At 42.3% G+C, this 27,694-nt stretch overlaps 1 protein-coding gene across 1 annotated transcript in view; it reads left to right on the plus strand.

The window, feature by feature from the left end:
* Positions 1-1,670: 1,670 nt before the first annotated feature.
* LOC115458972 (protein TANC1-like) overlaps positions 1,671-27,694 on the plus strand; it is a gene marked incomplete at its 5' end in the record, with an annotated part of 54,720 nt that continues 28,696 nt past the window's right edge. The window contains 4 exons of the mRNA XM_030188834.1: positions 1,671-1,749; positions 9,729-9,862; positions 16,889-17,012; positions 24,538-24,713. Coding sequence (XP_030044694.1) covers positions 1,671-1,749; positions 9,729-9,862; positions 16,889-17,012; positions 24,538-24,713 — 513 coding nt within the window. The remainder of the gene's footprint in view (positions 1,750-9,728; positions 9,863-16,888; positions 17,013-24,537; positions 24,714-27,694) is intronic.

The following is a 27,694-nucleotide window of genomic DNA, read 5'->3' on the forward strand; positions in this document are numbered from 1 at the left end:
AAGGTTACAACAGATAAACCTTCTTAATTACACATTTATGGTTCCTAGCATTCAGGGTCTCAGTTCTCTGCTTTAAGAGAAACTGAATAATTTTTCCTCATTATGTGACTGACTTTTCAGTTCCCCCTTAACTCCTAGTTGACTTTCCAGGTCTCTCTTAGCCCGTACTAGACTCCAGTAGTCCAGTATACCCTGATCCAGTTCAATTTCTCCACAACAAACCACCCTTTGATTCTGTCCAGAATCATCCAAACAAGGAGAAAAGGTGGTTGGCCAAACAGAAAGGCAGTGAGAGAAAACACATTCTTACATATTCACGAAAGAGTGCAATCACAGTGCAGAAAACAGCGCAGAACAATGAAGCCTATTACAGTAAGGAGAAGGCAGCCAGCTAGCAAACCAAGTTTGCTATTCAGTTCATTCACATATGTATACCACAGATTGTCTTCTAATAATACACTCATTTATTCTCAGACGTTTTCTATTTGAAGTGCTAGGCAGGCAATGCAAGGGGAGCCCAGGTTGGGACGCAATCACCCAGGTCCCGTCAAGAACAGGAGCTAGAGAGAGGCCCCGGCGCCAGGCCCCCTTTGGAGGCCCGGGCCCAGGGAATTTTGCCCACCCCCCCTCTCGGCAGCCCTGCCCCAGACAAGACAGATGGACAGACATTCTTGGCAGCTTTTGTATAATTCTTTCCAACTTCAACTGGGTTGGAAAGAGTGAAATTGTGCCAAATCACAAGTATTGATTTGTATTATTTCCTATCACTACTACTACTAATCATTTCTATAGCGCTACTAGATGTATGCAGCGCTGTGCACATTATTTGCAGGTACTTTCTCTGTCCCTAGAGGGCTGGCAATTTAAGTATTTGTTCCTGGGGCAATGGAGGATTAAGTGACTTGCCCAAGGTCACGAGGATCAGTGTTGCTGCTGGAGATTTTGACCCAGGGGTCCTTTTACTAAGATGCATTAATGGATTTGTGCATTCTAAATGCCACACAGCTCATTGTATACCTAGGGACTGCATGGCACTTAACCAGTGGCGTACCAAGGGGGGGGGGCGGTGGGGGCGGTCTGTCCCGGGTACAAGCCGTTGGGGGGGGGGGGTGCCGTGCGCCGTCAGCTTGTTCGTTTCCATGCTTCCTCTGCCCGGAACAGGAAGTAACCTGTTCCGGGGCAGAAGGAACATGGAAACGAATGAAGCTGACCGGCGCGCGGCCCCCCCCCCCCCCCCCCAGCGGCATGCACCGAGGGGGTTCTTTCACGGGATGGGGGATCGCGCTGCACCGGGGGGGGGGGGGGCGCATCGGCGATCCGCCCCGGGTGTCAGCCCCACTAGGAACACCACTGCACTTAACACATACTAATTCATTAGCACACGCTAAATCCGTTATCACACCTTAGTAAAAAGATCCCCTAGTTTACATTATAGGTATGAGCCTTATCGAATTGTTTTCTTCCCAACCCATGATGCTAGGTCACCTTGTCAAAGTAGTCTGTAACTATGCTGAAAATGTAAACTGACCAGTGCAGTTCAAGGTTAGGACCTCAGGCATGGTCCATCAAACCAAGTCACAATAGCATGAGCTGGTTATTTTAATATTGTTGGCCTCAATGTTTTAAAAGTCTACTGTTTTTCTTGACTAAAATGTCTGATATTTTGATAGGTTGTTCGTAATCTGCTGGGACTGGAAAAAGAGTATGCAGTACAAATTGATGAAACTGACACATTGTGGGGAGAAACAGGTATTTCACTAGATTCAGATAACTTTAATGGCATGACAGTTTTACATGTGTTGCAAAGTAATGCATTGACTGGTAGATACAGAGAAAAAAAATGCTGGCGATAATCATTTTACTACCGTTAGTTTGAAAATGATGTGCAGAGAGGACAAAGAACTATTATAGGTCCAGGGTCCTGGTCACAGCTGCTTTTTCTCCTCTTTCCCTCAAGATCTTTTGTGATGTCTTTGTATTTTGCAGTGTAATAGATAATGCATTTCTATTTCTCCAGTATTGCGTTGGCATTCAAAGTCTGGCTTTTTGAGGTTTCTAGTTCAGTTTTTGTTTACCTCTTTCTATTTCTAGTTTCTGTTTACTTATTCTGTATTTGGTGTAGGTCTGTCTGTGTTCTGCATGTGTGATCAAAGTCAGGTATTCTGCTAATGTATAGGCTATGTGCAGCAATGTGTAGCAGTCCACTTTATGTTTTTGGATCTGTTCATAAGTACATAAGTAATGCCACACTGGGAAAAGACCAAGGGTCCATCGAGCCCAGCATCCTGTCCACAACAGCGGCCATCCAGGCCAAGGGCACCTGGCAACTTCCCAAACATACAAACATTCTATACAGTTATTCCTGGAATTGTGGATTTTTCCCAAGTCCATTTAGTAGTGGTTTATGGACTTGTCCTTTAGGAAACCTCTAACCCCTTTTTAAACTCTGCCAAGCTAACCGCCTTCACCACATTCTCCGGCAACAAATTCCAGAGTTTAATTATGTGTTGGGTGAAGAAAACATTTCTCCTGTTTGTTTTAAATTTACTACACTGTAGTTTCATCGCATGCCCCTAGTCCTAGTATTTTTGGAAAGCGTGAACAGACGCTTCACATCCACCTGTTCCACTCCACTCATTATTTTATATACCTCCCAGTAGGAGATGTATCAGTGCTCTAGGGCATGTTGCAGTGTTTAGATTCTTTGTTTTTCCCCAGGCAGGATTGTCGCTGTTTGGGTTTGAGGGTTAGTTTGGTAGGGCAGGTTTGCTATGTATGTGTTGAGTGCATTGTTTCCAGGGTTCTATTTCTTCATGGAGCACCCATTAGTGGAAGGAAATTTTGTTGCTGTTGAGGTGACACCAAAACCTGTTATAGAGAACATGATTTAACAGGGCCAGAATTCCTCTTAAACCATGACATAGGTTTAAGAGAGAAGTATGGATCCTGAATCAGATACAATAATTCACCCACAGGTGACATATATGAATCGGCTAAGCCCACACTGTTGTGATCATTTTCAAGGTGAACAGTTGTCAATGCAAACAATGGCTTCTCATTGACACGGTGCACTCTTTCCATTAGATACTTGATGCATCAAACAGTAGCCGCCATGGATATCTCTGCACAATACCATGCACAGTCTTTCAAGCAAATAATCCACAGCATTCAGCAAAAATGTGTTCACTAAGTAGAATCAGGTACCACAACAGTAAAGGAATATACTTAAGGATAACCAACTTTAGAAGTTGAACCTCTTCATTGATAAAAAATAACCTGATCCAGATCAGTAGGAGATGAAACAAATCTGAACTAGACATAAGTCAGCAGAGACCAGCCTGAATAGATAATGCTAACAAAAATGACTTAAGAGTGGAGATTTTGGATTTAGTCTTATGAGCATGAAAAACTTTAAGGTTGCTCTTGAGTTAATTACTCTCCTGCCATCCGTCAATGACCCGGTATTCTTGAGCTCTCTTTACACTTAAAAATGTTTGCTTTCTTGTGATGCAAACACAAAAGTGAGATTCACTTTTTTCTGAACAGGAAGTTCTAGAACAATGAGCCATTTTATAGGATCATAGGAAGACAGACCCTGGAGAAATGTAAAGAAATATTTTTTCACAGAAAGGGTGGCGGGTACATAGAACCCACCTGTGTGAGTTGTGGTGTTATCAGGGGATAGGATGGGGAGGGGCTAGAGGAGGTAATGGAATCAGAACCAAAGTATGAGATGAGCACAGAGGATGGCTAAAGGTGGAAAAATGAAGATTAAACCAAGGATCAAACCAGGTCCGGGGTATTACCTTAGGTGGGGAAAATGTGTAAACTACTTGACCTTGGCAGTCTTATGTGCCATCAACTTGGGATCTTCAAACAAAGCAATTTTACAGTCCAGCACACTTTCTGTAACTCCTTTCTAAAGCATGCAGTTATAAATTACAAAATGTGTATGCAAACAAACCATGTCTTTGTAATAGGAAATTTGTGTCACTTTTAAGCTTATGTTTTGTGTCCATACACGGAGGTTTTTCTCATTGAAACGGTGATGAGAGAGAAATTGTTTCAGATCATTGATTCCACAAAAAGACTAATCAGCTGTAATCCTGTTTTGCAAATGCCATGAGTGCCTAGTTATAGACAAACATCCTTTTTTTATGTCCTTTCAAGATTGTTGTCTGTACTGTAGGTTAAACTTAAATTTTTCTTTAGCTTAATGACTGTTCTCATGTTTTCCTTGTAGAATCCCATGCTTATTGAACTGCACATTTAAATTCCTTCCTAAAGGGGGGAGTAGGTGGGGCGTCTTCAGAGTACTTTGCTGTCGGACCAGAGCCGTCTCTGTAGTAGAATAGCCGGAATTCCTGAGTCACAGTTGTGTCATGTTATTGTTTGTTTAAGCATACTGTGGTCTATTCAGTCTTGCCTGTTCTCAGTATGGTATGCTTGAACTCCGGGCTGAAACAACTTCAAATGGTAATGTTAAAAATTTTTTTTTTCAAAATGGATTTAAGATAGGCACCCGAAAGGCCCCCTCTCTAACATTCAACACTCTGAACTCCCCCCTTCTCCCATTAAATCCTTCTTTCCTGAAGTAATGCTTGAACGCTGAAAGGATTATTTACATAGAACGTCAAGATCAGAATTGAGACATCCCAGTTGGGAGGCGCTCAATTCAGGTGCTGTTTTGCCAAGGTTGTACTGAACGTGGATCACTTTGCAAAATACATAAGAACATGCAGGTCTGCACGTGTGTCGTCCTGCTCCTGCAGCAGGAGTAGTACATTGAAAAAATGAACAGCATGAAACCTGGTACATTCATGTGGAAGCAGGGATTTTGCAACTTCACATGTAAGTGGCAGCACTTCCACTTGCAGCTGTCCCATTTTACAAACTTTGATATGTAAGTGCAGCCAATTAAGTAGTAAGGCCACAATTTTATCTGTCTTCATTTTGGAATCAGATATGAACAATGAGAGATTAAATGAGGGATTGCTCCCTTAATCCCTCATGTGAAGCCCTGGCTGAAAGGAGCACTTATTAAAAATTTGAGTGCCTTTTACCCTTAACATAAATCTAATAGCGGCATTTTTTCCCAAAAATATGTGTTCCTTTTGTAAAATGGGAGTATACAAATGCAATTTTTGTCCCGCCCAAGGCATGCCCAGACCATGTCCCCTTGAAATCTATGTGGTGTGGAACTCCATGTGTAAATAGGCTTTATGAAAACATAATTTACACAGTGTATGCCATCTCCATGTGTTTAATGCCACCCATTTACATGTAGGGATGCTCTAACCTCTTTTGTGATGGGATTAAGTAGGCCATAGCTTTATTTGCAAGTCTTAAATCTCAGCCAACTCCTTACTCCCCCAGTGAGATTCTAGGGTTTTGGAACCACCCTCTACTCTGGATACCATTGGCCCAGCACTGCTATTTGCAAAGTGCCAGCACATCCCCCTTGGGTTTTCACTCTACTTTCTGCTCTTCACCAGAGTGGCCCAGTGCTGTAAATTGCACAGCTTTATAAACAATGGACCTCATATTCAGCCATCAGGAATGAGCGCTTTGTTCACCACCAACGAAGTTGTTATTGGATTTTCAAATCCAGCCTTGTCCGGACTGTGGCTTTGAATATCCAGTTATTTTTGAGACGGCTAACACAAAGCCACTTAAGTTGATATTCAATATTTAAGTAGCCATGGGGTAGCGTATAAAGATAGAGCAGACTTTTATTTGGTCCCATTTATGCACTGAACCTGGCCGCTTAAGGGCTGAATATCAGCTCTTAAGCAGCCAAATGCTGACTCCACCCCCCACCCCCACCCCCCAGAATGCCCCCAACATAGCTGGTTTGAGTTAGGCGCTAAACACTTATTTCAGCAGCATTTAACAGATTAAGTGCCGGCTGAAAATTAGCAGCTAGCCCTGACCAAGCAATGTAACTGGTCAACGGTATTGGCTGGAACTCAAATAACCAAAGAAAATACAAACTTGATGCGACACTGCACTCCATAGGATGTGAGGATGAGGAATCTCTTCTGAGATGCTTTACAACTTGGCACATCAGAGTCCACAGTGCTCAGTTAATAAGCTTTACCGCCACCTTCCTGTTCTCCAATCTGGAGCTGGCTGGGCAAGCATGTTTTAAAATTGGCCCTGTTCTTGTCCCCCCTCCACAAAATGTCCTAATTAGATTGTAAGCTCTGTCGAGCAGGGACTGTCTTCATGGTTAGAAATGATAAGTAGTAGTAGTAGTAGTTATAAGGGAAGTGGGCCCTCAAAGCTATTTGAGGCTGGATGGACAGTTAAGGGACATGTTACTATGGTGTCCTAAGCAGTTAACACAGGTTTTAGTTAACACTAACCATTATTGGTAGCCCATGCTAATGTCTAGTGTGTGTTAAACGGATCAGCACAAGTCTCTGAGTGCTGAACTTCCGCATGGAGACTTTGTTGTGTCATAGCATCTGTCCAGCCAGGCGAGTTTCTCACCTCATTGAACCTCAAGGAGTCTTAGTTCATATCCCAATTTGGCCTCCTCAAAGGAAATTTCTCCGGTTGTGAACCTGGTAGATCATTTTCAATTCAAGGCTATGCCTTTTGGCCACACCACTGCACCTCACATTTTCAAAATTTATGGTGGTGGTGGCAGCCTTTCTTCACTGGCAAGGGATCCAGGTACTTCCTTACCTGAACAATTGGCTAATTCGGGTGCTTCCTTATCAAGAGAGCCTTCACAATACACACACAGTTCTGTATCTTCTTTCTGCACTGGGTTGGGTGGTAAATACAGCAAGAGTCACCTCACCCCTTCCCAGACCTTGGAGTTTCTGGAGTGTGCTTCAATACCTAGGCGGTAAGGTTTTCCCTGCCTCAGCATCATCAGCTCAAGCTCAAACAGCAAATTCCTCAGGCTTCTGTCTCTTCCCTGCCTGTGGCATCAGATTATGCTCAGGCTTTTGGTTCTACGGTGGCAACTTTGGATGTTATTCCTTGGGTGAAACTCCACATGTGGCCCTACAGCGTCCTTGTTGAGCCGGTGGTCTCTGGTCTCGGGGACTTAAAACCAGCTTGTGCAGTGGACGCCTCAAGTCGGGCGGGGTTGCCCTTAAAGACTCCCAGTTGGTGTGTTTTCATCTCCAATGCCAGCCTCTTCAGATGATGACCCATTATCTCTACCACTCTGCACAGGGCTACTGATCGAGAGTGGAGGCTTTCTGATCTATCAATAGATTAGAACTTTGAGCTGTCCGGAAAGCTCTACTAGCTTTTGTGCCTCTTCTTCGCGGGAAGCTGGTGCACGTGCTCTCGGACATTTCACGGCCGTGTCTTACGTCAACAGGCAAAGAGGAACAAAGAATGTATCTGTAGCCCAGGAGGTGCACCTTCTTTTCCAATGGGCAGAATTGAACATTCCGATATTTCAGCGTCTCACATATCGGGTTCACTGACTCGTAAGCAGATTCCCTCAGCAGAATGTCTCTGGACTTGAGGGAATGACAACTGTCAAGATTGCATTTTGCCTCATTTCCACTCAGTGGGGCCTTCCGGTTCTGGACCTCATGGCCTCCTGACTCAATGCACAAGTACACAGATTCTACATCCGCTTCAAGGGAGAAGGCTCCCTAGGAACAGATGCACTGGTAAGCCTGGCCATCGGACAGTCTCCTTTACGTGTTTCCTCTGTGGTGTCTCATGGGAAGGGCGTTGCACAGGATTGCATGTCATCCCGGGAAGGTTGTTCTTGTAGTTCCGGATTGCCCAGACATCCTTGGTACGCAAACCTCATCCGTCTTAGATTGTTCCTTGGTTGACTTCTCATTCCTTTGTTAAGCATTATCATTTGGATGTGTCTGCTCGAGCTGATGATTTCAGCGTCTCACATAGCAGGTTCACTGAACTCTAAGCAGATTTCCTCAGCAGAGTGTCTCTAGATGTGGGGGAATGGCAACTGTCAAAGACTGCATTTCACCTCATTTCCACACAGTGGTGGCCTTCCGGTTCTGGATCTCATGGCATCCAGACTCAATGCACAAGTGCACAGATTCTACAGCCGCTTCAGGGAGAAAGGCTCCTAGGAATGGATGAACTGGTACAACCTTAGCAGTCAGACAGCTTCCTTTACATGTTTCTTCTGTGGTCTCTCATGGGAAGGACGTTGCCCAGGATTGCACGTCATCCCGGGAAGGTCGTTTTTTGTAGCTCCAGAGTAGGCCAGATGTCCTTGGTATGTGTACCTCAGCCATTCTATGTATTTGGGTGTTTGTATTGTTGTGGTTCTGTTATATCTAAGGCACAAGTTTTGCCCTTTATTTCGTAGTTCTTTTTCTATCTAGAGGGTGGAAGTTTTTTCTCTGGAAGTCACACTTCACTGCTTTGTTATCAAATAAAGGCTTGGTTGCTAAGCACAGGAGCTTATGGGACACTACTCATTAGGTTTCTCTATCTCCACCTGCTGGCGAATGGTCACAACCCATTTGTCTGGACTGAACCTTTGGATTAAAGAAAAGAAAATTGGTAAGTTTCAAGTTTATTTAAGGTTATCAATAGAAATCAAATAAAATAAAACATGGAAAAGAAAATAAGATGATACCTTTTTTATTGGACTTAACTTAATACATTTCTTGATTAGCTTTCGAAGGTTGCCCTTCGTCAGATCTGACGAAGAATGGTATGTAGAGAAAAAGACGACCTTAGATTTTAAAGGGTTTAATTTTTCCTTCTTTCTCTGATTAGTTAATCATGCAGAATTACATAGGTAGCTTTTAAATGTGAGGTATGGGTAACTCTTGTTGCCTCTTTCTCAATTACATTCCTGACCCATCCTAATCACATATCTTTATTTCAGGTTCATGCTATATTTCTGTGCAGTATGTTTTGAGTTTTGTGACTGTTTTTCTCCTGTAACCTGTAAAGTGTTTACACAATAGTGTAGCTGTATTGCTGCAGTGAGAAGTGATCTGTATTTGTTCAGTACTTTTCTATTTGAAACGATTTGTATTAAGAAATCAATTATAATTGGATTTATATATCAGAGTGAACAAGATTAGGTACCAGGGTTGAAATAACCATCAAAGTTTTTATATTTTTAAGTGTGAACTTAATATTCAAATGGATATAGTTGAATAAATAAGAACTTAGGTAAATGAAGCCTTTTAAAAGTGGCTAGGCTGACTGGCTAAATTTACCCCCTTAAATTTCATTAGACAACTAAATTCAGCTAGTCAAATTCTGGGTTGGCCTTGGGAGTAGAGTTAGGATGGTGAAGAGGGTTGGTTGTCCACAGTTAGATGCTGCAGTTTTTCAAATTTTGGCCACCCTGCCTCCTAATTCTTCCTTCCCTCCTTCTGGTTTTTTAAATATGGAAAAACGTGGCAGTAATGTCCTGCCTTTCCTCTCTGTTTCTATTGTTTCAGAGAAAAATCTGGCCTGTGAAGAAGTCTAGGATGTTTGCATATTTCTCTCTCCCCCCCCCCCCCCTTTAACTCTTTCAAAGCTACAAACTGAGGGCCTTTTTTTTCTTTGTTTATTTTGTTGTTGTTTTTGCTCTTTGAGAGAAGGGAAGAGGGATAGGGAATTTGCAGCTTTGGAAGAGTTGGGAATGGAGGGATGGGGATCACTGCCTGATGATGACATTATCTTTTGCTATAAATATTATGATGATTGAACACTTAGCGCAAAGTGTGACCTCAGAGTATTGCTCATGCTCTCTTGTCATTTTCCAGCTCTTACGGCTGCATCAGGGAGAGGAAAACTGGAAGTGTGTCAGCTTCTGCTTGAACGTGGAGCGGCCGTGTCCAAGCCTAACAGACGTGGCATTGGTTCATTTTTTTGTGCCGTACGTCAGGGCCACTGGCAGGTATAGTAAGAGTTTTAATCAAATAAAAATACCGTTGTTAACTCATCATGCCAGAGAATCTTAGTTATGCATATGATCTGTCAAGTGAAAGGATATTCTACATCGCTACTTTCCTAAATTCACTCATTCAGAGTTGTGTACAGGTTGTCACTCTAGTTCTCTTGTGCACATAGAAATGAAGTGCATCAAACAAGTTGTAGGTAATATCTTTCCACAGGACTAAATTTAATTCATTTCTGACTAGCTTTCAAGAGTTCTGCTCTCTTCAGGTTCATGCAAAAAGTCTTGAATTAAACAAGCAGTGATTTGGTATGTACAATTCAGAGGAGCTACCAACACCTAAAGCTGCAGTCTGAAAAAAGTTTTTCTTCAGATTTGTACACCAGGATATGGCAATACCTTCTAAGGGCAAAGGGAAGATTTAGTTGCCGGATCTTTTAACCCGTTACCATAGTTGATAGAAGTTGTTCTAGTATTGATAATTGTAATTCCTAGTATATTATAAACCTGATAATAAGTAAACACAAGAAAGAGAATGAAAAAAGCTATACACCGCAAAAGCTGATAGACTATCCCATGGAGCACGCAAATTGACGCTTAGTGCCAAAAGTTGTGTGTGCTGTTATTCTATATTAATTAGTGTGCACATACTGCTCTTATTCTATATGTGCACACTAATTAATATAATAATTGACTGTTAATTATACAACCAATTACTGACAATTTACACCAATTAGCAGTTGGTGTATACAACTGCCTTCAGTTTCTATTCTATAATCTGGTTGCCTAAATTCTGGGGTGCGCATCTTCAAAGGGGGCATTGGCATGGGAGGAGCATGGGCAGGTCAGGGGCATGCATAGAATAAGTGCACGTAGGTTACAGAATATCTGCATTTCTCTGAGAACAGGCAGGCCATATTAATCTCACATGTGGGTGACGTCATCCACAGAGCCCGATGCGAAAACGTTGCCCGGCGTACTTACCCTTTAAGATCTTAAGGCAGCGCTCTCATCACGCATGCACGGGTGCCTTCCCACCAGACTTGCAAGTGCAGGACCAGCAGTCTTTTTTCATCCTGTGGTGGAGAGAGAATATGTTCTTTGACTGTTCTCAGCACTCACCAGGTGCCGTCCCTCACGGAGTTTTTTTTCCTCGTTTTTTTTTGTTCAATTTTACTTTTTCATATGAATATTACTCTTCATAATTTTCTAAGAACCTTTTCCCCCACTTTTAGGTTTCCTTTATTTTTACAGCACCAAAGACCCTGTTAGGCCTGAGCACCCAGTTGGCTTCCATTGACTTTTTCAGTTGAGCTCTGCCCTACTTTCCTCACCACGAGCTGTTTGATTTTGCTTCGGCCATTTTCCCTTCCATGTCATTGAAGTTCCCAGTGACTTTAAGCGTTGTACCTGGTACAATTGGACCATGTCTGGGGCTGACACTCATTCCTGGTGTATTCAGTGTTGTGGGCCAGACCATAATCATCTAAGCTGTGTTCTTTGTTTGCGTATGCAGAAAAGAACCCAGAAGTCCAGAGAGGGTTAAAAAAGAGAAGAGTTTTGGAGCCAGGTTCAAATCTTTGACGCATCAGTATCAGCCTTGGCATCTGCATTGGAAGCATCAGTCTCTATGGCTACCAGGCCCATGTCTGACACTGGGAGTGGACATGCATCAAGTGGGTTTCCACATACCTTGATGCCAGCCGCTATGCAAAGCCCCCAGTAGCAGTCCGGTATCAGACCTGACAACGAGGAGACATGTGAATTCAACATTGTCCTCATCGGCACCAAGGGACATCAATGCTCAGCATTGGGTGAAGGCCAAGAAGCACAAGCAATGTTCCCTCTCAACGCACGGTGCTGGGAGTTCTGGGGCATTGAAGACTTCGGTACCCGAGAAGCGTCGGTGCCTTTGCACCAGTCTCTTGGTAGCTGAGACCTAGTTTCTGCCACAGCACCAACAACTCTGCAGGCTATCTGAGAACGGTGTTTCCAGCTTTTACCAAGGTCAGCCCTTGATGAATGGATCCGGGCCATGCTCCAAGAGCACTTGGCGGGGCTTCTTCAGCTGCAGAGTCCATTGGCATTGGGGGCGCTTGTGCCAGCCATGACTCTGCCTCTGCCTGCCCCTCAGGACCCTCAGCATGTGGTGAGGTCACCGACAAGGGTGCCATGTGGGTATCAGCGTCGACACCTGCCCATGTAGATACTTCCTCAACCTCTGTGGAGGAAACTTCACCGGAGTCTAGAGGCAAACCTACAATCACTGTAGCATTCCGAGCATGGCCATGGTTCCTTTCGTCCAAGGTAGGTGTGGACTCTGTCCTCTCATGTGGAGTATTTTGCTGATTCTGATTCGGACCATTTATGGATGTCTGATGATGATGATCCACAGTATTTCTTGGAGGAGGAGTCCTGTGGAATTCCACCAGACTCCTCTTCTGAGGAGAGACACAAGTCTCCACCTGAGAGTCTCTCCTTCCCTTCTTTTGTTATAGAGATGGTGGCTGCCCTCCCTGTAAGTTAGAAATGGAAGACGAACCCAGGACTGAGATGTTCAAGGTTCTGGACCACGACTCATCTCCTAGAGAGGCTATGACTGTCCCTCTTCACAGGATCTTTCGAGACGTTCAGGTGAAAAATTGGGAGTCTCCTCTGTCTGTCTCAGTTTTTTCCAAAAAGATTGACACAATGTATCAGATTCAAAGTGCACCTGGATTTGATAAGCCACAGTTGCCTCATCACTCATTAGTGGTTGAATCCAAGCTCAAGGGAGCTAGGAGTTCCAGGGACTTTGCCTCGGCTCCCCCAGGCAGGGAAGCCCAGACATTGGATTTGTTTTGGTGTAAGATGTATCAGGCCTTGATGCTTATTTCCCATATTCAATCATACCAACTCTACATGAGCCTTTACTTGCGGTCCTTGGTGCGCAGTCAGTCTGACTTGGCGGAAATCTCTCCCTCCGGAGCAGGCTGAGTCACTTCACCAGCTGGCCAGAAAGCAGAAGGTCTGTCATAAATTTCTGGCCAGCAATGCCTTTGACACTTTGACATAGGGTCCTGGATCTCTGCTCAAAGTATAGCAATGCACATATTCTCATTGTTGCGTGTCTCTGACTTGGACCTGGTGGTTCAGCAGAGGTTGGTGGGTGCTACTTGCCGAGGAGATGATCTTTTTAGCGAAAAGGTGAAAGAGGTTGCTCACTTTATCAAAAAGCACACTGACACCATTGATACCATCTCACGGCAGACACCTTTGCCGTCCTCCTCCTCCAGGAGATTTTCTGGCAAGTCGAAGCAACTCCCCAACTACTCTCAAAGCGAAGGTACATTCTTTCTTCTCGCCTCACTCAATCTGTTCAGCCCCAGCGTTCTCTTTCTTGTCAACTGTGTGTGCAAAATACCCAACTGCCTTTCCAGTCAAAGCAAAGGGCGAGCTTTTAACTGGCTCAAAGAGAGCATAGCTGCCATCAAAGTGGCCATGCCGGACAACCTTCCAATATTTTTTCCAAGGAAGGTGACCCCTTGTAACCTCCGACCGGTGGGTTCTTCAAATAGTCTATCTTGGTTACACTTTGCATTTGGCGACAGAAACCACCAAATTGTCCACCGAGAGCGACTTACCTCAGCGCTTATCACAGGGAAGTACTTGTAGAGGAACTCTCAGCCCATGTGAAGGTCCATGTGGTTGAACCCAATCCACCAGGGGAAGAAGGAAAGGGATTGTATTCTTGGTACTTCTTGTACCAAAGAAGATGGGAGTGCCCCATCTTAGACCTAAGGGCCCTGAACAAATATCTGGTCAAAGAAAAGTTCAGGATGGTTTCTGTAGGCTCCTTTCTCCCCGTGATTCAGGAACAAGACTGGCTATGCTTTCTGGACTTAAAGGATGCCTGTATTTATATCCTGATACTTCCAGGCCACAGAAAGTAGCTCCAATTTCAGGTGGGGACACATCACTTTCAGTACCACGTTCTGTCATTTGGCCTCATGGTAGCTCCCAGGGTATTTACCAATGGCCCAATATTTAGTGCTGAGACCTGCGTAGCTAGGCCAGCCAAAGTTAGAACAGCTTTTGAGCAGTCCTAAATTTGGCCACTTACCCCTGACCTGCCTCTCTTTTTTGGTGGCGGTTAAAGGCGATATTCAGCAGGACTGCCCGCTTTAGTGCCTACCCACTTAAATTGCTTTGAATATTGGCACCCCAATGTTTAGCAGCAGTCACAGCGTCACTACACAGACTAGGGGTCTATGTGTTTCCTTACCTGGATGATTGGTTTTGGAAGAGCACGTCGAAGGAGGGTGCTCATGGGTCCATGCAGAGAACTATTCGGGTGCTGGAGCTACTAGAGTTTATCAACTACCCGAAGTCCCATCTACCATCAGTTCAGCAATTGGAGTTCATAGAGCCCTGCTAAGAATGGTTCAGGTGAGAGCCTTTCTTCCTCTGGCATGGGCTGACTCCCTGGTGCCATTGCCACTCAGGTTCACAGCTGCCAGCAGGTCACAGCTCGGCAGATGTTGAGGTGGTTGGGCCATATGGCCTCCACTGTGTATGTCACTCCCATGGTATGTCTCTATATGAGACTTGTCCAGTGGACCCTGGCTTCCCAGTCGTCTCAGGCCTCGGGGAACCTAGCAGCTGTCATCCAGGTAAACCCAGAGCTAGATCAATCTCTCCTCTGGTGGACAATTCTGTCCAATTTGATCTTGGAACTACCATCCAAATTCCTCCTCTCAGAATGTGCTAACAATGGATGTATCCAACCGGGGGGGGGGGGGGGCTCATTTAGATGGGCTTCACATTCAAGGTCCATGGTCAGCCCAGGAGATGGATTTACTGATCAACCTCCTGGAGCTCCGAGCAATTTGGGACACTCTTGAAAACTTTCAGGAGTCCATCAGGATGTGGAACTGAGCCATCCAGGACAGGATAGATTGATAACTTATAGTTAGATAGATAACTTAGATTGTGAGCCCATTAGGGACAGTACAAAGTACCTGTAATAGAAATTGTAAACTGCATAGTCGCCTCAGGGATCACTTGCTGTATATCAAGCACTGAAAATACATAATAAGTAAATAAATAGTTCTCTGGGCCATGTACCTAGCGGGGAAAACTCAACAGCCTGGTCGACAGACTGAGCAGAGTAATGCAACCTTATGAGTGGTCTCTCAGTATAAGCGTTGCCCGCGCGATTTTCTGAGAGTGAGGCATTCCCTCTGTGGATCTCTTTGCCACTCTTTACAATCACAAAGTCCCTCAGTACTACTCCAGGCTCAGGTCACATGACAGATTAGTGTCAGATGCCTTTCTCCTTCATTGGGGGACAGGTCTTCTGTATGCGTATGCTCTCATTCCTTTCATAGCGAAGACCCTGCTGAAACTCAAGCAAGACTGGGGAACCACAATCCTGATCGCTCCATATTGGCCCAGGCATTTATGGTTCCCACTTCTTCTGGAGTTATCCTCCAAACAACCATAGAGATTGGAGTGTTTTCCAACCCTCATCACTCAGAATGAGAGGTGTCTTATCCATCCCAACCTCCAGTCCCTGGCTCTCAAGGCCTGGATGTTGAGAGCATTGAATTTGCTTCCTTGAATCTCCCAGAAGGTTTCTTCAAATCTTGCTGGCTTCCAGGAAATATTCTACTAAGAGATGTTATACTTTCAAATGGAGGAAGTTTGCCATTTGGTATGAGGGCAGGGCCCTAGATCCTCTTTCTTGCCCTACACAGAACCTGCTTGGATACCTTCTACATCTTTCTGACTCTGGTCTCAAGACCAACTCTAAGAGTTCACCTCAGTGCAATTAGTTCACTTTGGACTGAGGCCCATCCAGCAGCAGCACAGCAGCTATTTGGCTTACCAGGATCCCCAAGCCCTGCCAGCTAAACACTCCCAGTATCTCTTCCTCCAGGAGATTGGGGGGGTGTCATTTTACTCCACTCCTTCAGTGTCACCCCCAGCACCTTTAAATCCTTTAGTTATTCACTGGCAGCAATCACCAACACATTTCCCCTGCTCACACCTTTCCAGGCCTTCCCTCTAATACAACTTGATGTTCGTGGAACCAGGAAGTTGCGTGAGAAGGAAAGCTTGGCACAAGCGTGAGCAAGGGGAGTGAGTTGCTGGACCTAAAGGATTTAAGGTACTGGGAGGGGTCGAGGGAGTGGAGTTAAGTGACCCCCCTGATCACCTGAGGAGGGAAGGAAAGATGCCAGGCAGGATGGGGTTGCCTTGCCCCCACCCACTTTGGACTCAGGTCTGCCCAAAATTGGATGTCTGACTGCTCCTGCCTACGCCCCTGCCAAAGACCAATGGGAAAAACATGATCCCTTTACTGAAGCATGGGTATGAGAATTCAAAGAACAGGTATTCTGTCATAGAGTTTCTTATTGAAGGTGCGGAGTAGCAGGAGGTGGTATGCCAAGTCAGCATTAGTCTAATTCTGTTTGGTGAGAAAATAAGAAGGGCGTTACTCTGAGGATTTAAGGGAGTGAGAGAGAGAGTACGCAATCAGATCTGAGATGTAGGCTGGGGATACTTGGGTAACACCTGATGGACCAACAATATGGTTTTGAATATATAACAATAAGAGAGAGGTAGCCAGTGATGGTCTTCCTAAAGATGAGAGACTCAATCAAATTCCTATAAAGATGAGAGACTCAATCAAATTCCTAGAACTGCAGAGAAGCTTGACTGTGTATAATTTGCAAATGTCTCCTTGGTGACTCATTCAGTCCAGAATAAACAGAGTTACAATAATCAAGTTGATTTAGAATCAGTATGTGAGTGAGTGTCTACCAAGGAGAAGTTGAACTCTGTGTATCTGCATAGGGGCAGAAAAGATTTCTTAACAGATGACCTCTTGTTTCATAACTTATTTCTTTAACAATGCTTTCTACTTGAATTCAAGTTTTGTTTTTGTTTTTTTACCTTCAAGGGACAGTAGTGTCTTTGTGATATGTCTTGTAATTTTTTTGTAAGTATGAAATCACAAATGAAAATGATTTTTTTTTCCAGATTGCTAGGCTACTTCTAGAGCATGGGTGTGATGTTAACATGAGCGATAAGCAGGGCAGGACACCCCTTATGGTAGCTTCTTGTGAGGGACACTTAAGCACTGTGGAATTCCTACTTTCAGAAGGTAAGAATCTTTCAGACAGTTTTGAATTAATATGTAATCATTTTGATGACGTTTCCCTCCAAGATGAAAACAGGTTTTTCATGCATTTTGAACATAATATACATATCAAAAAGGTAAAAAACCAACCAACCTTATTTGCTTAAAGAACCGTTAATGATGATCCTTATGGTGGGGGAGGGGAGGGAGAGGGGGTAAAAGGGGGGGGAGGGGTGTGTGAGAACTATGGTACTGGCATAGCAAGCATTTGAATCCGATTTGATTATATCATCCTGGATTCTTCATAAAATTGATGTTGAAATTACAGGGAATTGGGGGGGGGGGTGTATGGGTAGAGTTTTAGTAGTTAAAACCTGATGACATTTGTGCACTACATGGGAATGATCACTATGTTAAAGTTGGAACATTGTTGGAAAATTGTGTATTTTTGTTGATTTGTTCAGTCATCAATAAAAACCGTTGAACGATAAAAAAAAAAAAGAACCTTTAATGATAAGTCCAACAAAGGATATTGCAAAATGCAAAAGACTGTAAAGTTGAGTGGCACACAGAGCGACTCGACATGGCCATGTTTCAGCAGTATTGCCTGCGTCAGGAGTCATACAATCCACAAAGTGATGTCACTCAGGTTCAGTGACAAACTTCTATCTCTACTATCGCCAAATTGCAAGAAACGGTATGGTTGAGCAGTAGCGCACTACCACTCGACTACACCATTTTTTGCAATTTGACGACAGTAGAGATAGAAGTTTGTCACTGAACCTGAGTGACATCACTTTGTGGATTGTATGACTCCTGACGCAGGCAATACTGCTGAAACATGGCCATGTCGAGTCGCTCTGTGTGCCACTCTATTCTATTCTTGGCATTTATATCCCGCTTCTATCATTAGAGATTCTAAGCGGTTACAAAAGATGAAATACAAAATCAAAAAAGTACAGCAACAACATCACATATTCAAACATTTGTTAAACAGATTTGTTTTCAGTGCTTTATGAAACTAAATGTAACCAGAAAGAGTACGAACTCAACTTTACAGTCTTTTGCATTTTTCTACATTCTTTGTTGGACTTGATTATTAAAGTTTCTTTAAACCAACAAAGTTGGTTGTTTTTTGTTTTTTTACCTTTTTGCTATTTTTCCTCACTTCTCTGCCCTCTGGGAGACCTTGTGGGGATTTCTTCATATACATATACAAAAATTGGCAAGAATATTAAGTGTCTGTTGTGAAGACATCTATTCTGTGTTCATGGTTCAAAAATGCATGATAGTAGTAATCTGCCTTGATCAATTTTACAAAATAAATCGAAGCTAACGTTTGAAAGGTATTAATATGCAGGCAGCTCTTTTTTAGAGGCAGGGGAGTAGTGGAACTGGAGGACATGAATTGAGGTTGCAGGGAGGTGGACTTAGGAGTAACATCAGGAAATACTTTTTTATGGCGAAAGTGGTGGAGTCAAAACCAGTAATGGAATTCAAAAACAGGTGGGATAAATACAGAGGATCCCTATATAGAAAGAGGATGGAATTAAAGCAAAAATTAAATGACCTTCACACTTCAAACAGAGCTTAGAGAGGTGTAACCTTCACAGAGTGTCTGGTGTAACTCTAGCCATCTTATTGGGTAGACTAGATGTACCATACAGGACTTTATCTGCTATCATTTATTAGGATACTCTGGCATATCCCTTGCAACCATATTTGAAGGACTGCCGCAATTTATAGTGCTGAGAGTTTGTAAATCCAATTCTAATAGTGAGAATTACAATTTCTTACCATGATACCTTTTGTTTTTTTATTTATTTTTAAAAGATTTCTAGGCCACATTATCTGCATGTCTAAGTGGGTTACAACTTGCATGCATAAATCCAAAACAACATGGACAAATCAACAAACAAAAACTAAAAAATACAAAATAGTGAATGAAAACAATAAAGTAGAGCAATACATCACCTTCCCTACTGATAAGATCTTTAAAACCCTACTATTAATTAAGCCAGCCTTTCCTTTTGCATTAAGAGGGAACTTCTATAAATGACGCTCAATGTTGTTATAATGGGCACTCAAAGATGAGCACTCAATTGTAGAATAGCATTGAGTACCAATTTAGGCACCAGGATTTAGCTTGCTGAATTCCAAGTGTCCAGTTTGGGCTTTCATCATCCCTGGTATTCTGTCACAGTGTGCACAAATTTTAGGAATGCTCCAACCTGCCCATGGATTTCCCACGGCCATGCCCCCTATTGGGTTGTGCGCTATGGGCATAGCAAAATGTGTGCCCAATTCCAAATTGATGCCAGTTAGTGCCGGTTAGCACCCAGTTATTGGCACTAATTGGCTCCTTAGCCAATTTAATTGGGTGCACAATATTTGGATTGTCCAAATATTGACACCCAATTTTGGGCGCCATATATAGAATCTGGGGGTAAAAAGTGTATAATTCATTCCATGAATTCCATGGTTCCGTTTGTTAGACTGGCCAAATCAAAGTCCTGACCTGAACTTTATTTAGGATGTTGTGGCACTTAAATGTGCTTTTCATACAAGGAACACCCTCAAATGACAGAGTTGAACAGTTGTTTATGGAAAAATGGGTCAGAATTCATCAAAAGCAATGCGAGAGACTGATCAACAATTACAGTTTTTCGGCGGTGACCAAAATAGCAAACAGATGCTAGGAACTATTAGGAAAGGGATGGTAAATAAGATCAAGACTACTATAATGCCTCTGTATCGTTCCATGGTGCAACCTCACCTTGAGTATTGTGTTCAGTATTGGTCACCGTATTTTTAAAAAAGATATAGCGGAATTAGAAAAGGTTCAAAGAAGAGTGTCCAAAATGGAAAAGTGGGTGAAACTCCTCATATGAGGAAAAGGCTCTTCAGCTTGGAAAAGAGGTGTAGAGCAATTAGAAATGAATCCATTTTTTACTCTTTCAAAAAGTACAAAGACTAGGGGACATTCAGTGAAGTTACATGGAAATAATTTTTAAACAAATAAGAGGAAATATTTTTTCACTCAATGAAAAGTTAAGCTCTGGAAATCGCAGCCAGATGATGTTGTAACAGCGGCTGGCGTATCTGGGTTTAAAAAGGGTTTGAACAATTTCTGGAGGAAAAGTCCATAGTCTGCTATTGAGACAGACATGTGGAAGCTACTGCTTGCCCTGGGATTGGTAGCATGAAATGTTGCTGCTATTTGGGTTTCTGCCTGGTACTTGTAACCTGTGTTGGCCACTGTTGGAAACAGGATACTGAGCTAGATGAACCATTGGTCTGACCCAGTATGGCTATTCTTATGTTCAGGAGTGGTTTAGTTGAAGTTGCTGCTGCTCAAGGAGATGCTACCAGTTACTGAATGAAGGGTTCTCATACTTTTTCATGCAAGGATATTTGTTGTGGAATAAATAAAACTCAGATGAAAAGGATATATTTTTATTATTCAGCAGTGTTAACTGTCTGTGGTGGCATCCAGTCTCTGTCACTCCAATTCTAGTCTCACCATCTTGGGAAAACAGGTAGCTCAGACGCTGCTCCAAGATTTAATAGAGGCCTGTGGTATTTTGGACTTGAACCAACATTGTTTTCAACCAGGACACAGTCCAAAGACACTTTTGATCTCTGTTATGTGGCAGTGAGATTTATTATACTCTAGAAAATGACTAACTGTAAAGTAACATAGTAAATTATGCAGTCCATCTGGTCTGCCCAGAAAGATGGCCAGGGTTGAACTTGCCACTCTGCGCAGGCTACTCCTCCCCCCTTTGTTAGGATTGTACTTGCCACTCCATGCATGCTACCCCACATGCTGTGTCTTCTGGTGAAGCTTTGTGCTCCATTTAAAATCTTATTTGTCCTGGAAGAGTTTGCAAGTATGCCTTCATGACAATTAAACATGTTATTACATTTCTGTCATATCACAAAAAAAGGAAACCTTGCTTAGGCCTTAAAAATGGGAGAGTGCATCAATAAATTTTCTCTCTTAAAAATTAAAATATGAAATATAAAAATTATTATTTAGAAAGTATATGTACTTTGCTGGTTTTGTAGCCTGGTACATTCAAGTTAGCCGTGCAGCTTAGAGGGATATAATCGTCTACCTTCTTGCTACAGACAAGGGTAAAATCACAGCGTTACCCTTCGTAAAGTTCAACGGATTTTGAAGGAAATCTTCCAGCCAATGCAGTTATATGTAACTGAGGGGAGCTGCGGCCGTTTATGAATTGATGCATGTGGGCTTTGAAAGACTTTTATATCTTTCCAGAAAACTCTGGAAGAAATCTGTTTGATGCCAAGCACAGCCATATGACCTATGTATATAACTGATAAATTGATGTCTTTAGGAAGCACTTAGAACAAGAAATGCAACTTCACTTACCTTCTGATTCAATGTGATACTATTTTTTTAATTTAAACCTTTTTTAATCAACATTTTTTATTCTACTTATCAGTCCTAAGTGGATCATAGGATGAACATAAATATAATAACATGAAACCTTATAGAGTTAAAGCATGACGGAATAATCTACACTTAATGGTTAATCTCAGTGGTCAAGTACTTTGGAGAAAAAATGAGTCTCACAACTTCATGCTGAACCTAACAGTTGGGGTTCATTACGAAGACTCTGGAAGGATATGCCAAAAAATAGGTCCTATGGTGGAAAAACACATAATTGCCAAATACATTCAAGTTGTACAAACTTAGCAGTAGGAATGCTCAATAACCCCTTTCCTTGAGAATTTAGTTAATGTAATTGTTGGTAAAGAACTAAGTTATCCCTAAGATATTGAGCATCTTAATTATGAAAAGTTTTCAATACCATAACCAAGATTTTATTCTTATTAGGGCTGAATTTTAATCACAGTTAACTCTGTGAATAATGCATTAATCATTAATTGTGATTAAAAAAAATTAATCACATTGCAGGGTCTCCTGCCTCCTCCAAACATCTCTTCTGCTCTCTTCCACTCCCAACCCCTGTCCTCAGTGCAATCTGAGGTCTTTCCCCCCATCCGCAATTTAGCATCATCCCCCCCACATCAGTCTTCCTTAAAGGTGGTGTTCTGTTGATCCTCACCAGCAGCAGCGTTGCACATGTGCTGCCTAGTCCAAAGCTTTCCCTCTGATCCAGGAAGTGATGTCAGAAGAGGTGGGACAGTTAGAGGGCTAGCTTTGGAGCAGCATATGTGCAACTCTACCACTTTTGGGGACCAGCAGAAGACCAGTGGAGGGGGATTGAGAGGGGGCAGATCCTGAACCCTGGGTGGGGGGAGGGGAAGAATGAGCGGCAAACCCACAATAAGAACTGGAGGGGCCACTGATGGAAGCTACAGCCGAGGTAGGGAACCACAAAAAAGAGTTTCTTGATGCTCACCACCAAGTTTGTGTCGCTGCTGTTGGGGGTAGAGGGGAGGGAGGGAGAGGTGCTGGACAGTGGGAGGGAGGAAGGAAGGAAAGAGAGAGAATGGACCCCAGAAAAGAAAGAGAATGGACCTGGGGAAGAGGAGAGAGAGAGACGGAAGACAAAGGAGAGATGTTGGATCTGAGAGTGGGAGGCAGGAAGATAATCATTCCTTTAGGGAAGGGGAGTGGATGGGATTTGATATACTGCTTTTTTTGTGGTTACAATCAAAGCGGTTTACATATTATATACAGGTTTTTATTTTGTACGTCGGGCAATGGAGAGGGTTAAGTGACTTTCCCAGAGTCACAAGGAGCTGCAGCAGGAAATAAATAAATATCTTTAATTATACAATTGATCACCATTCAAAGTTCTTATCAAAATTTAGCCCTACTTAATATGCATCTTGATTGGTAACCAGTGAATCAATACATTACACTATCACCACCATAAAGCAGTTAGATTCAGTAGTTAACACTGCAATTAAATTTGTGCAGAGGGATACATATATAATTGATAGAAGGAGCATTACAGTTTATCACATGCTTACCATAAAATATTGCACTATATAAAGATGGTGGGATTTGTCTTCCAGTTTAAGCAATATGGAAGAGGGTCAGTTTGAAAGGCTGAAATCTTTCAGAGTGATAAATAATTATTGAAAAGCTTGTGGATAGTGTGTCTTAACAATCCCATTCCTTTTACTTTCTAAATTCCTTTCTAATTCCTTTAAGAAGTCTTTGTTTTGAGCCTCTTTAAATTTCAATCTAAATGTAATAGGGCCCCGAAAGGGAGTAGTACATTGATTTTTTAATCACCCCATCCATATACACCATATATTTTTTTTGTGGCTGCAAATAAAAATCCTTTACAGTCCCCTCAAAAAGATACACTTCCAGAAATAGAAAACAACTGCAACTTATCTGAATAGTCAAATCCATGGATGCAAAATGTTCTTTCTGGCACCACTCATTGTTCATAAGTTTGCTCTATCTTCCCCCTTAAAAAGTCATTATATATATAACAATGTTGACCTGGTTGGTGGTTTTGCGAATAAGTTTTCTCAAAGAGCAATCTTCTCACCTTTAGCGCAAACCTCCAAAGATCATCTACTTCATGGTGAATTTCCAGGGAAGTGAAGTTACACTAATGATCTATATCCCATAAGCAGACTCAAGTTTGAACGGAAATGCTTATTGAATGGTTGGCTTTCTCTCCCCCCCCCCCCCCCCCCCCCCCCCCCACACACACACACACAGTCACAACAGTGGGCACTTTGAAGTAATTATAGAGATGAAATAAATATGCCTACTGAACCACAGGTAGAGATTTTCTTTTGTACAGGTGGGGAAGGGCAGTTTTTTCTTCCGCTTCATACTTTTAGCTCAGTCAGTGCTAAGACTGGGATCTAGCACCATGAGCCGTCATTCACAACCATCTGTGGATTTTCCCCCTATTTTGTATCCTTCCCAACTTTAGTCTAGGTAGTGCAGTGGCAGCCCTCAGCTAGCAGCTGTATCCCAGGTCTCCTTCTTGAACCTTGCAATCATCCCAAAATTTGGCAATTGGATGTTGTAGTTGCACAATGACCAACTCATCTTTCCCACCCCAAATCTGTGTCCTTTGCCTCTGCAGCATCCCCAGCCAACCCAAGGATTTGAGGGCCAGTAATCAAACCCAAGTCCATTTATTTATTTGCTTGTTTGTTTGTTAGTTATGTTTGTATCCCACATTTTCCAGCCTATTTTTAGGCTCAATGTGGCTTACATAGTCCCAGAGAGGTGATTACAGACTCTGGTGTGAACAAATCCAGCGTGGATAGTACAATTGATTAGATTTGGTGTGAATTACCCTGGTCTGGTCTATTGAAGAGCTTTTTCCATTTTTTTAATTCTATGGATATTGAAAATGTTTGTAAAATTCATTTTCTAATATTTGATAGTTGGTCTATTTACAGAACATTTATGACTTTGATATTTTAAATAATTTTTTATTTTTACTGTTGTGTAATTACTTGATCATTTAAAACTAGAATTGTGGTGATTGATGTACTGTAATTCAGGACTTCTCAGTTTGTTAGACCAGCAGTGTTCATTATATTCATACATTTATTTCTTCTGTTGAAGGAGCAGCCATAGAGTCATTAGACAAAGAAGGACTGTCTTCGTTAAGTTGGGCCTGTTTGAAGGGCCATAGGTCAGTGGTGCAGTGCTTAGTTGAAAGAGGAGCAACAATAGATCAAACAGACAAGAATGGAAGAACTCCCTTGGATCTAGCTGCCTTTTACGGAGATGCAGATATTGTAAGTAATATTATTTTCCAATCTTTAGTGCCTAAATTCGTTTTTGAGCTGTGATACCTAAAATAAATTTGAAGGGGGGGGGTAGAAACAAGGCTTTTTGTTCTAAATACAAGTATGTTTTACTGTATATTCATATAATGATGGCTCCTAGTGTCTGGTGAATCTTTGCCACAAGAGGAGCTTTAAAATCTGACCTACCTCCTTCCCACTACATCTGATAGGAGGAGGAGAGTAGCTTCACCTTGAATAGAAAAGGACATGACTTAAGGTGCTGCCTGTGTCCTCTTCCTGCTGGCCCCACTGGTTTTACATGGGAAAGGAAGCTCAATAAGCTAAAGAGCAAAGGGGTTGTATGAAAGAGGAATTTGAGGTATCAGGGAGAGTATGTGTATATTGGTACTTGTGATGAGAGAAGAGTCACCTGGAATGAGAAGAGAGAGGACTAAAGAGAAGTAGAGGAGGAGGGACTGAGGAGAAGGGAAGAGGATTGTGAGGAACATCAAGACACCTCTCACTCCTCTCTCTGGATCTTACCCAAGATCCCAGAACCACTACATATCCCCCTCTGAATCCCATCCAGAATTCCAGGGCCTTTCTTCCTTTCCTCCTCTTGTCCCACCAAACACTGCCTGGATCTTCTTGCCTTCTGGTCTCCCCTGTCCTTCAATTCTTCCTATTCTACTTCCAAATCCTCTTTCCTTACCCTATCCCCACCACCACCTCCCCCTATCAGTTTATATCCAAGCAAGGAGGATGTGCAGGATCTGATACCGTACACTGTTTACAAATTTGTAAGTTAATGACATTAATCGTGCATTTGCCTTTTAATTTTATATTAACCTGCACCAGTAGTAATATTTTTACTGTGGGTATGTTATTTTCGTAACTCATGCTCTCCACTAAAAAAAAAAAAAAAAGATGGCTAAAATGAACTTTTTATTGAATGGAGGGGATTTCCCGTTTTCTATCTTAAGACCGCTGCTAAATATAATGCAAATATCACAGCACATGACTTAGATGTGCCTCTTCCACAGCAGCTATGGTTTTGACAAATATAAAAATAATTTTGCGGTTAATATATTTAAAACTGGTCCATATGTTTCCTATGCAACAAGCTATTTCTGGAATGTAAGTGAACAAGGTTTATAACATGAAAGGCACATACTGGAAGCCTACATCAGATAAGGATATTTTTGAAGCCTTTGTATGCAGGAGATTAGAGGTGTCTGTGTTTTCTCAAACTGTAATAAATCTTTCATGTGGTAACTTTTTGAAGTGTGGCTCGCAAGACACATAGAAATCCATAACAGAGCAAGAGGCAGGAGACAGACCTGTTAATGTCTGAGGCAAAAAAACAGAAAGGAATGATTTCTTAATGCCGTGATGTATATTATTCTTATTCTGTTGTAATTTGCTCTACGTGTAGTGATTTAAAATAATATTTAAGAGTAGCTCATTTCTGGGTATGTACCTTCTTTGCTTTTTCTTTCTAAGGCAAGAGAAGACCAGAGAACAGGAGAAAGATTGCTTAAGTTGTCAGAAGCAGACTGTGTTTTATGGCATGCTGTACTTCCCCCTGAAGTCAGAACTGTTCAGTTCATGACAAGCCTGACTCTCGATAGACAGCATTGTAACCATAAGAACATAAGAATAGCCATATTGGATCAGATCAATGGTCCATCTAGCCCAGTATCCTGTTTCTAACAGTGGCCAATCTAGGTCACAAGTACCAGGCAGAAACTCAAATAGTAGCAACATTCCATGCTGTCAATCCCGGGGCAAGAAGTGGCTTCCCCACGTCTATCTCGGTAGTAGACTATGGACTTTTCTTTCAGGAACTTGTCCAAACCTATTTTAAACCCAGATATGCTAAGCGCTGTTACCACATCCTCTGGCAATGAGTTCCAGAGTGTAACTATTCGTTGAGTGAAAAAATATTTCCTCCTGTTTGTTTTAAAATTATTTCCACGTAACTTCATTGAGTGTCCTGTAGTCTTTGTACTTTTTGAAAGATTAAAAAGTCTTTTCACTTCTACTCGTTACCACTCAGTATTTTGTAGACCTCAATCATATCTCCCCTCATCTGTCTCTTTTCCTGGCTGAAGAGCCCTAACCTCTTTAGCCTTTCCTCATACGAGAGGAGTCCCATCTCCTTTATCATTTTGGTCGTAACATAGTACTCGAGGTGAGGTCGCACCATGGAGCAATACAGAGGCATTATGGTTTTCTTGGTCTTATTTACCATCTCTTTCTTAATACTTCCAGCATCCTGTTTGCTTTTTTGGATGCTGCCGTACACTGGGCAGAAGATTGCAGTGTATTGTCCACAATGACACCTAGATCTTTTTCTTGACTGCTGACTCCTAAGGAGGACCCTAGCATCAGGTAACTATGATGCAGATTATTCTTCCCAATGTGCATCACTTTGCATTTGTCCACATTAAATTTCATCTGCCATTTGGATGCCCAGTCTTCCAATTTCCTAAGGTCTCACTGCAATTTTTCACAGTCTGCATATGTGTTAACAACTTTGAATAGTTTAGTGTCATCTGCAAATTTAATCACTTCGCTTGTCATTCCGATTTCTAGATCATTTATAAATATGTTGAATAGCACCAGTGCCAGTACATCTCTGTGGCACTCTACTGTTCACCCTCCTCCATTGAGAAAAATGGCCATTTATCCCTACCCTCTTTTTTCTGTCCAATAACCAATTCGTAATTCACAACAGAACATTGCTTCCTATCCCATAACTCTAATTTTCTCAGGAATCTCTCATGAGGGACTTTGTCAAAAGCTTCTTTTTCTCTCTTTTCCCTTTCTCACGCTTTTTGGCATTTGTTTGATATTATAATGCTTTCTAATATGTTATTCTGTTCTTAAATCAATAAAAATACTAAGACGTAAAAAAAAAAGCTTTCTGAAAAAAATCTAGATACACTACATCAACCGGCTCACTTTTTTTTGACATGTTTCTTCAT

This window comes from Microcaecilia unicolor, unplaced genomic scaffold, assembly GCF_901765095.1.
Source record: "Microcaecilia unicolor unplaced genomic scaffold, aMicUni1.1, whole genome shotgun sequence".
In the NCBI taxonomy this organism is placed as follows: Eukaryota; Metazoa; Chordata; class Amphibia; order Gymnophiona; family Siphonopidae; genus Microcaecilia; species Microcaecilia unicolor.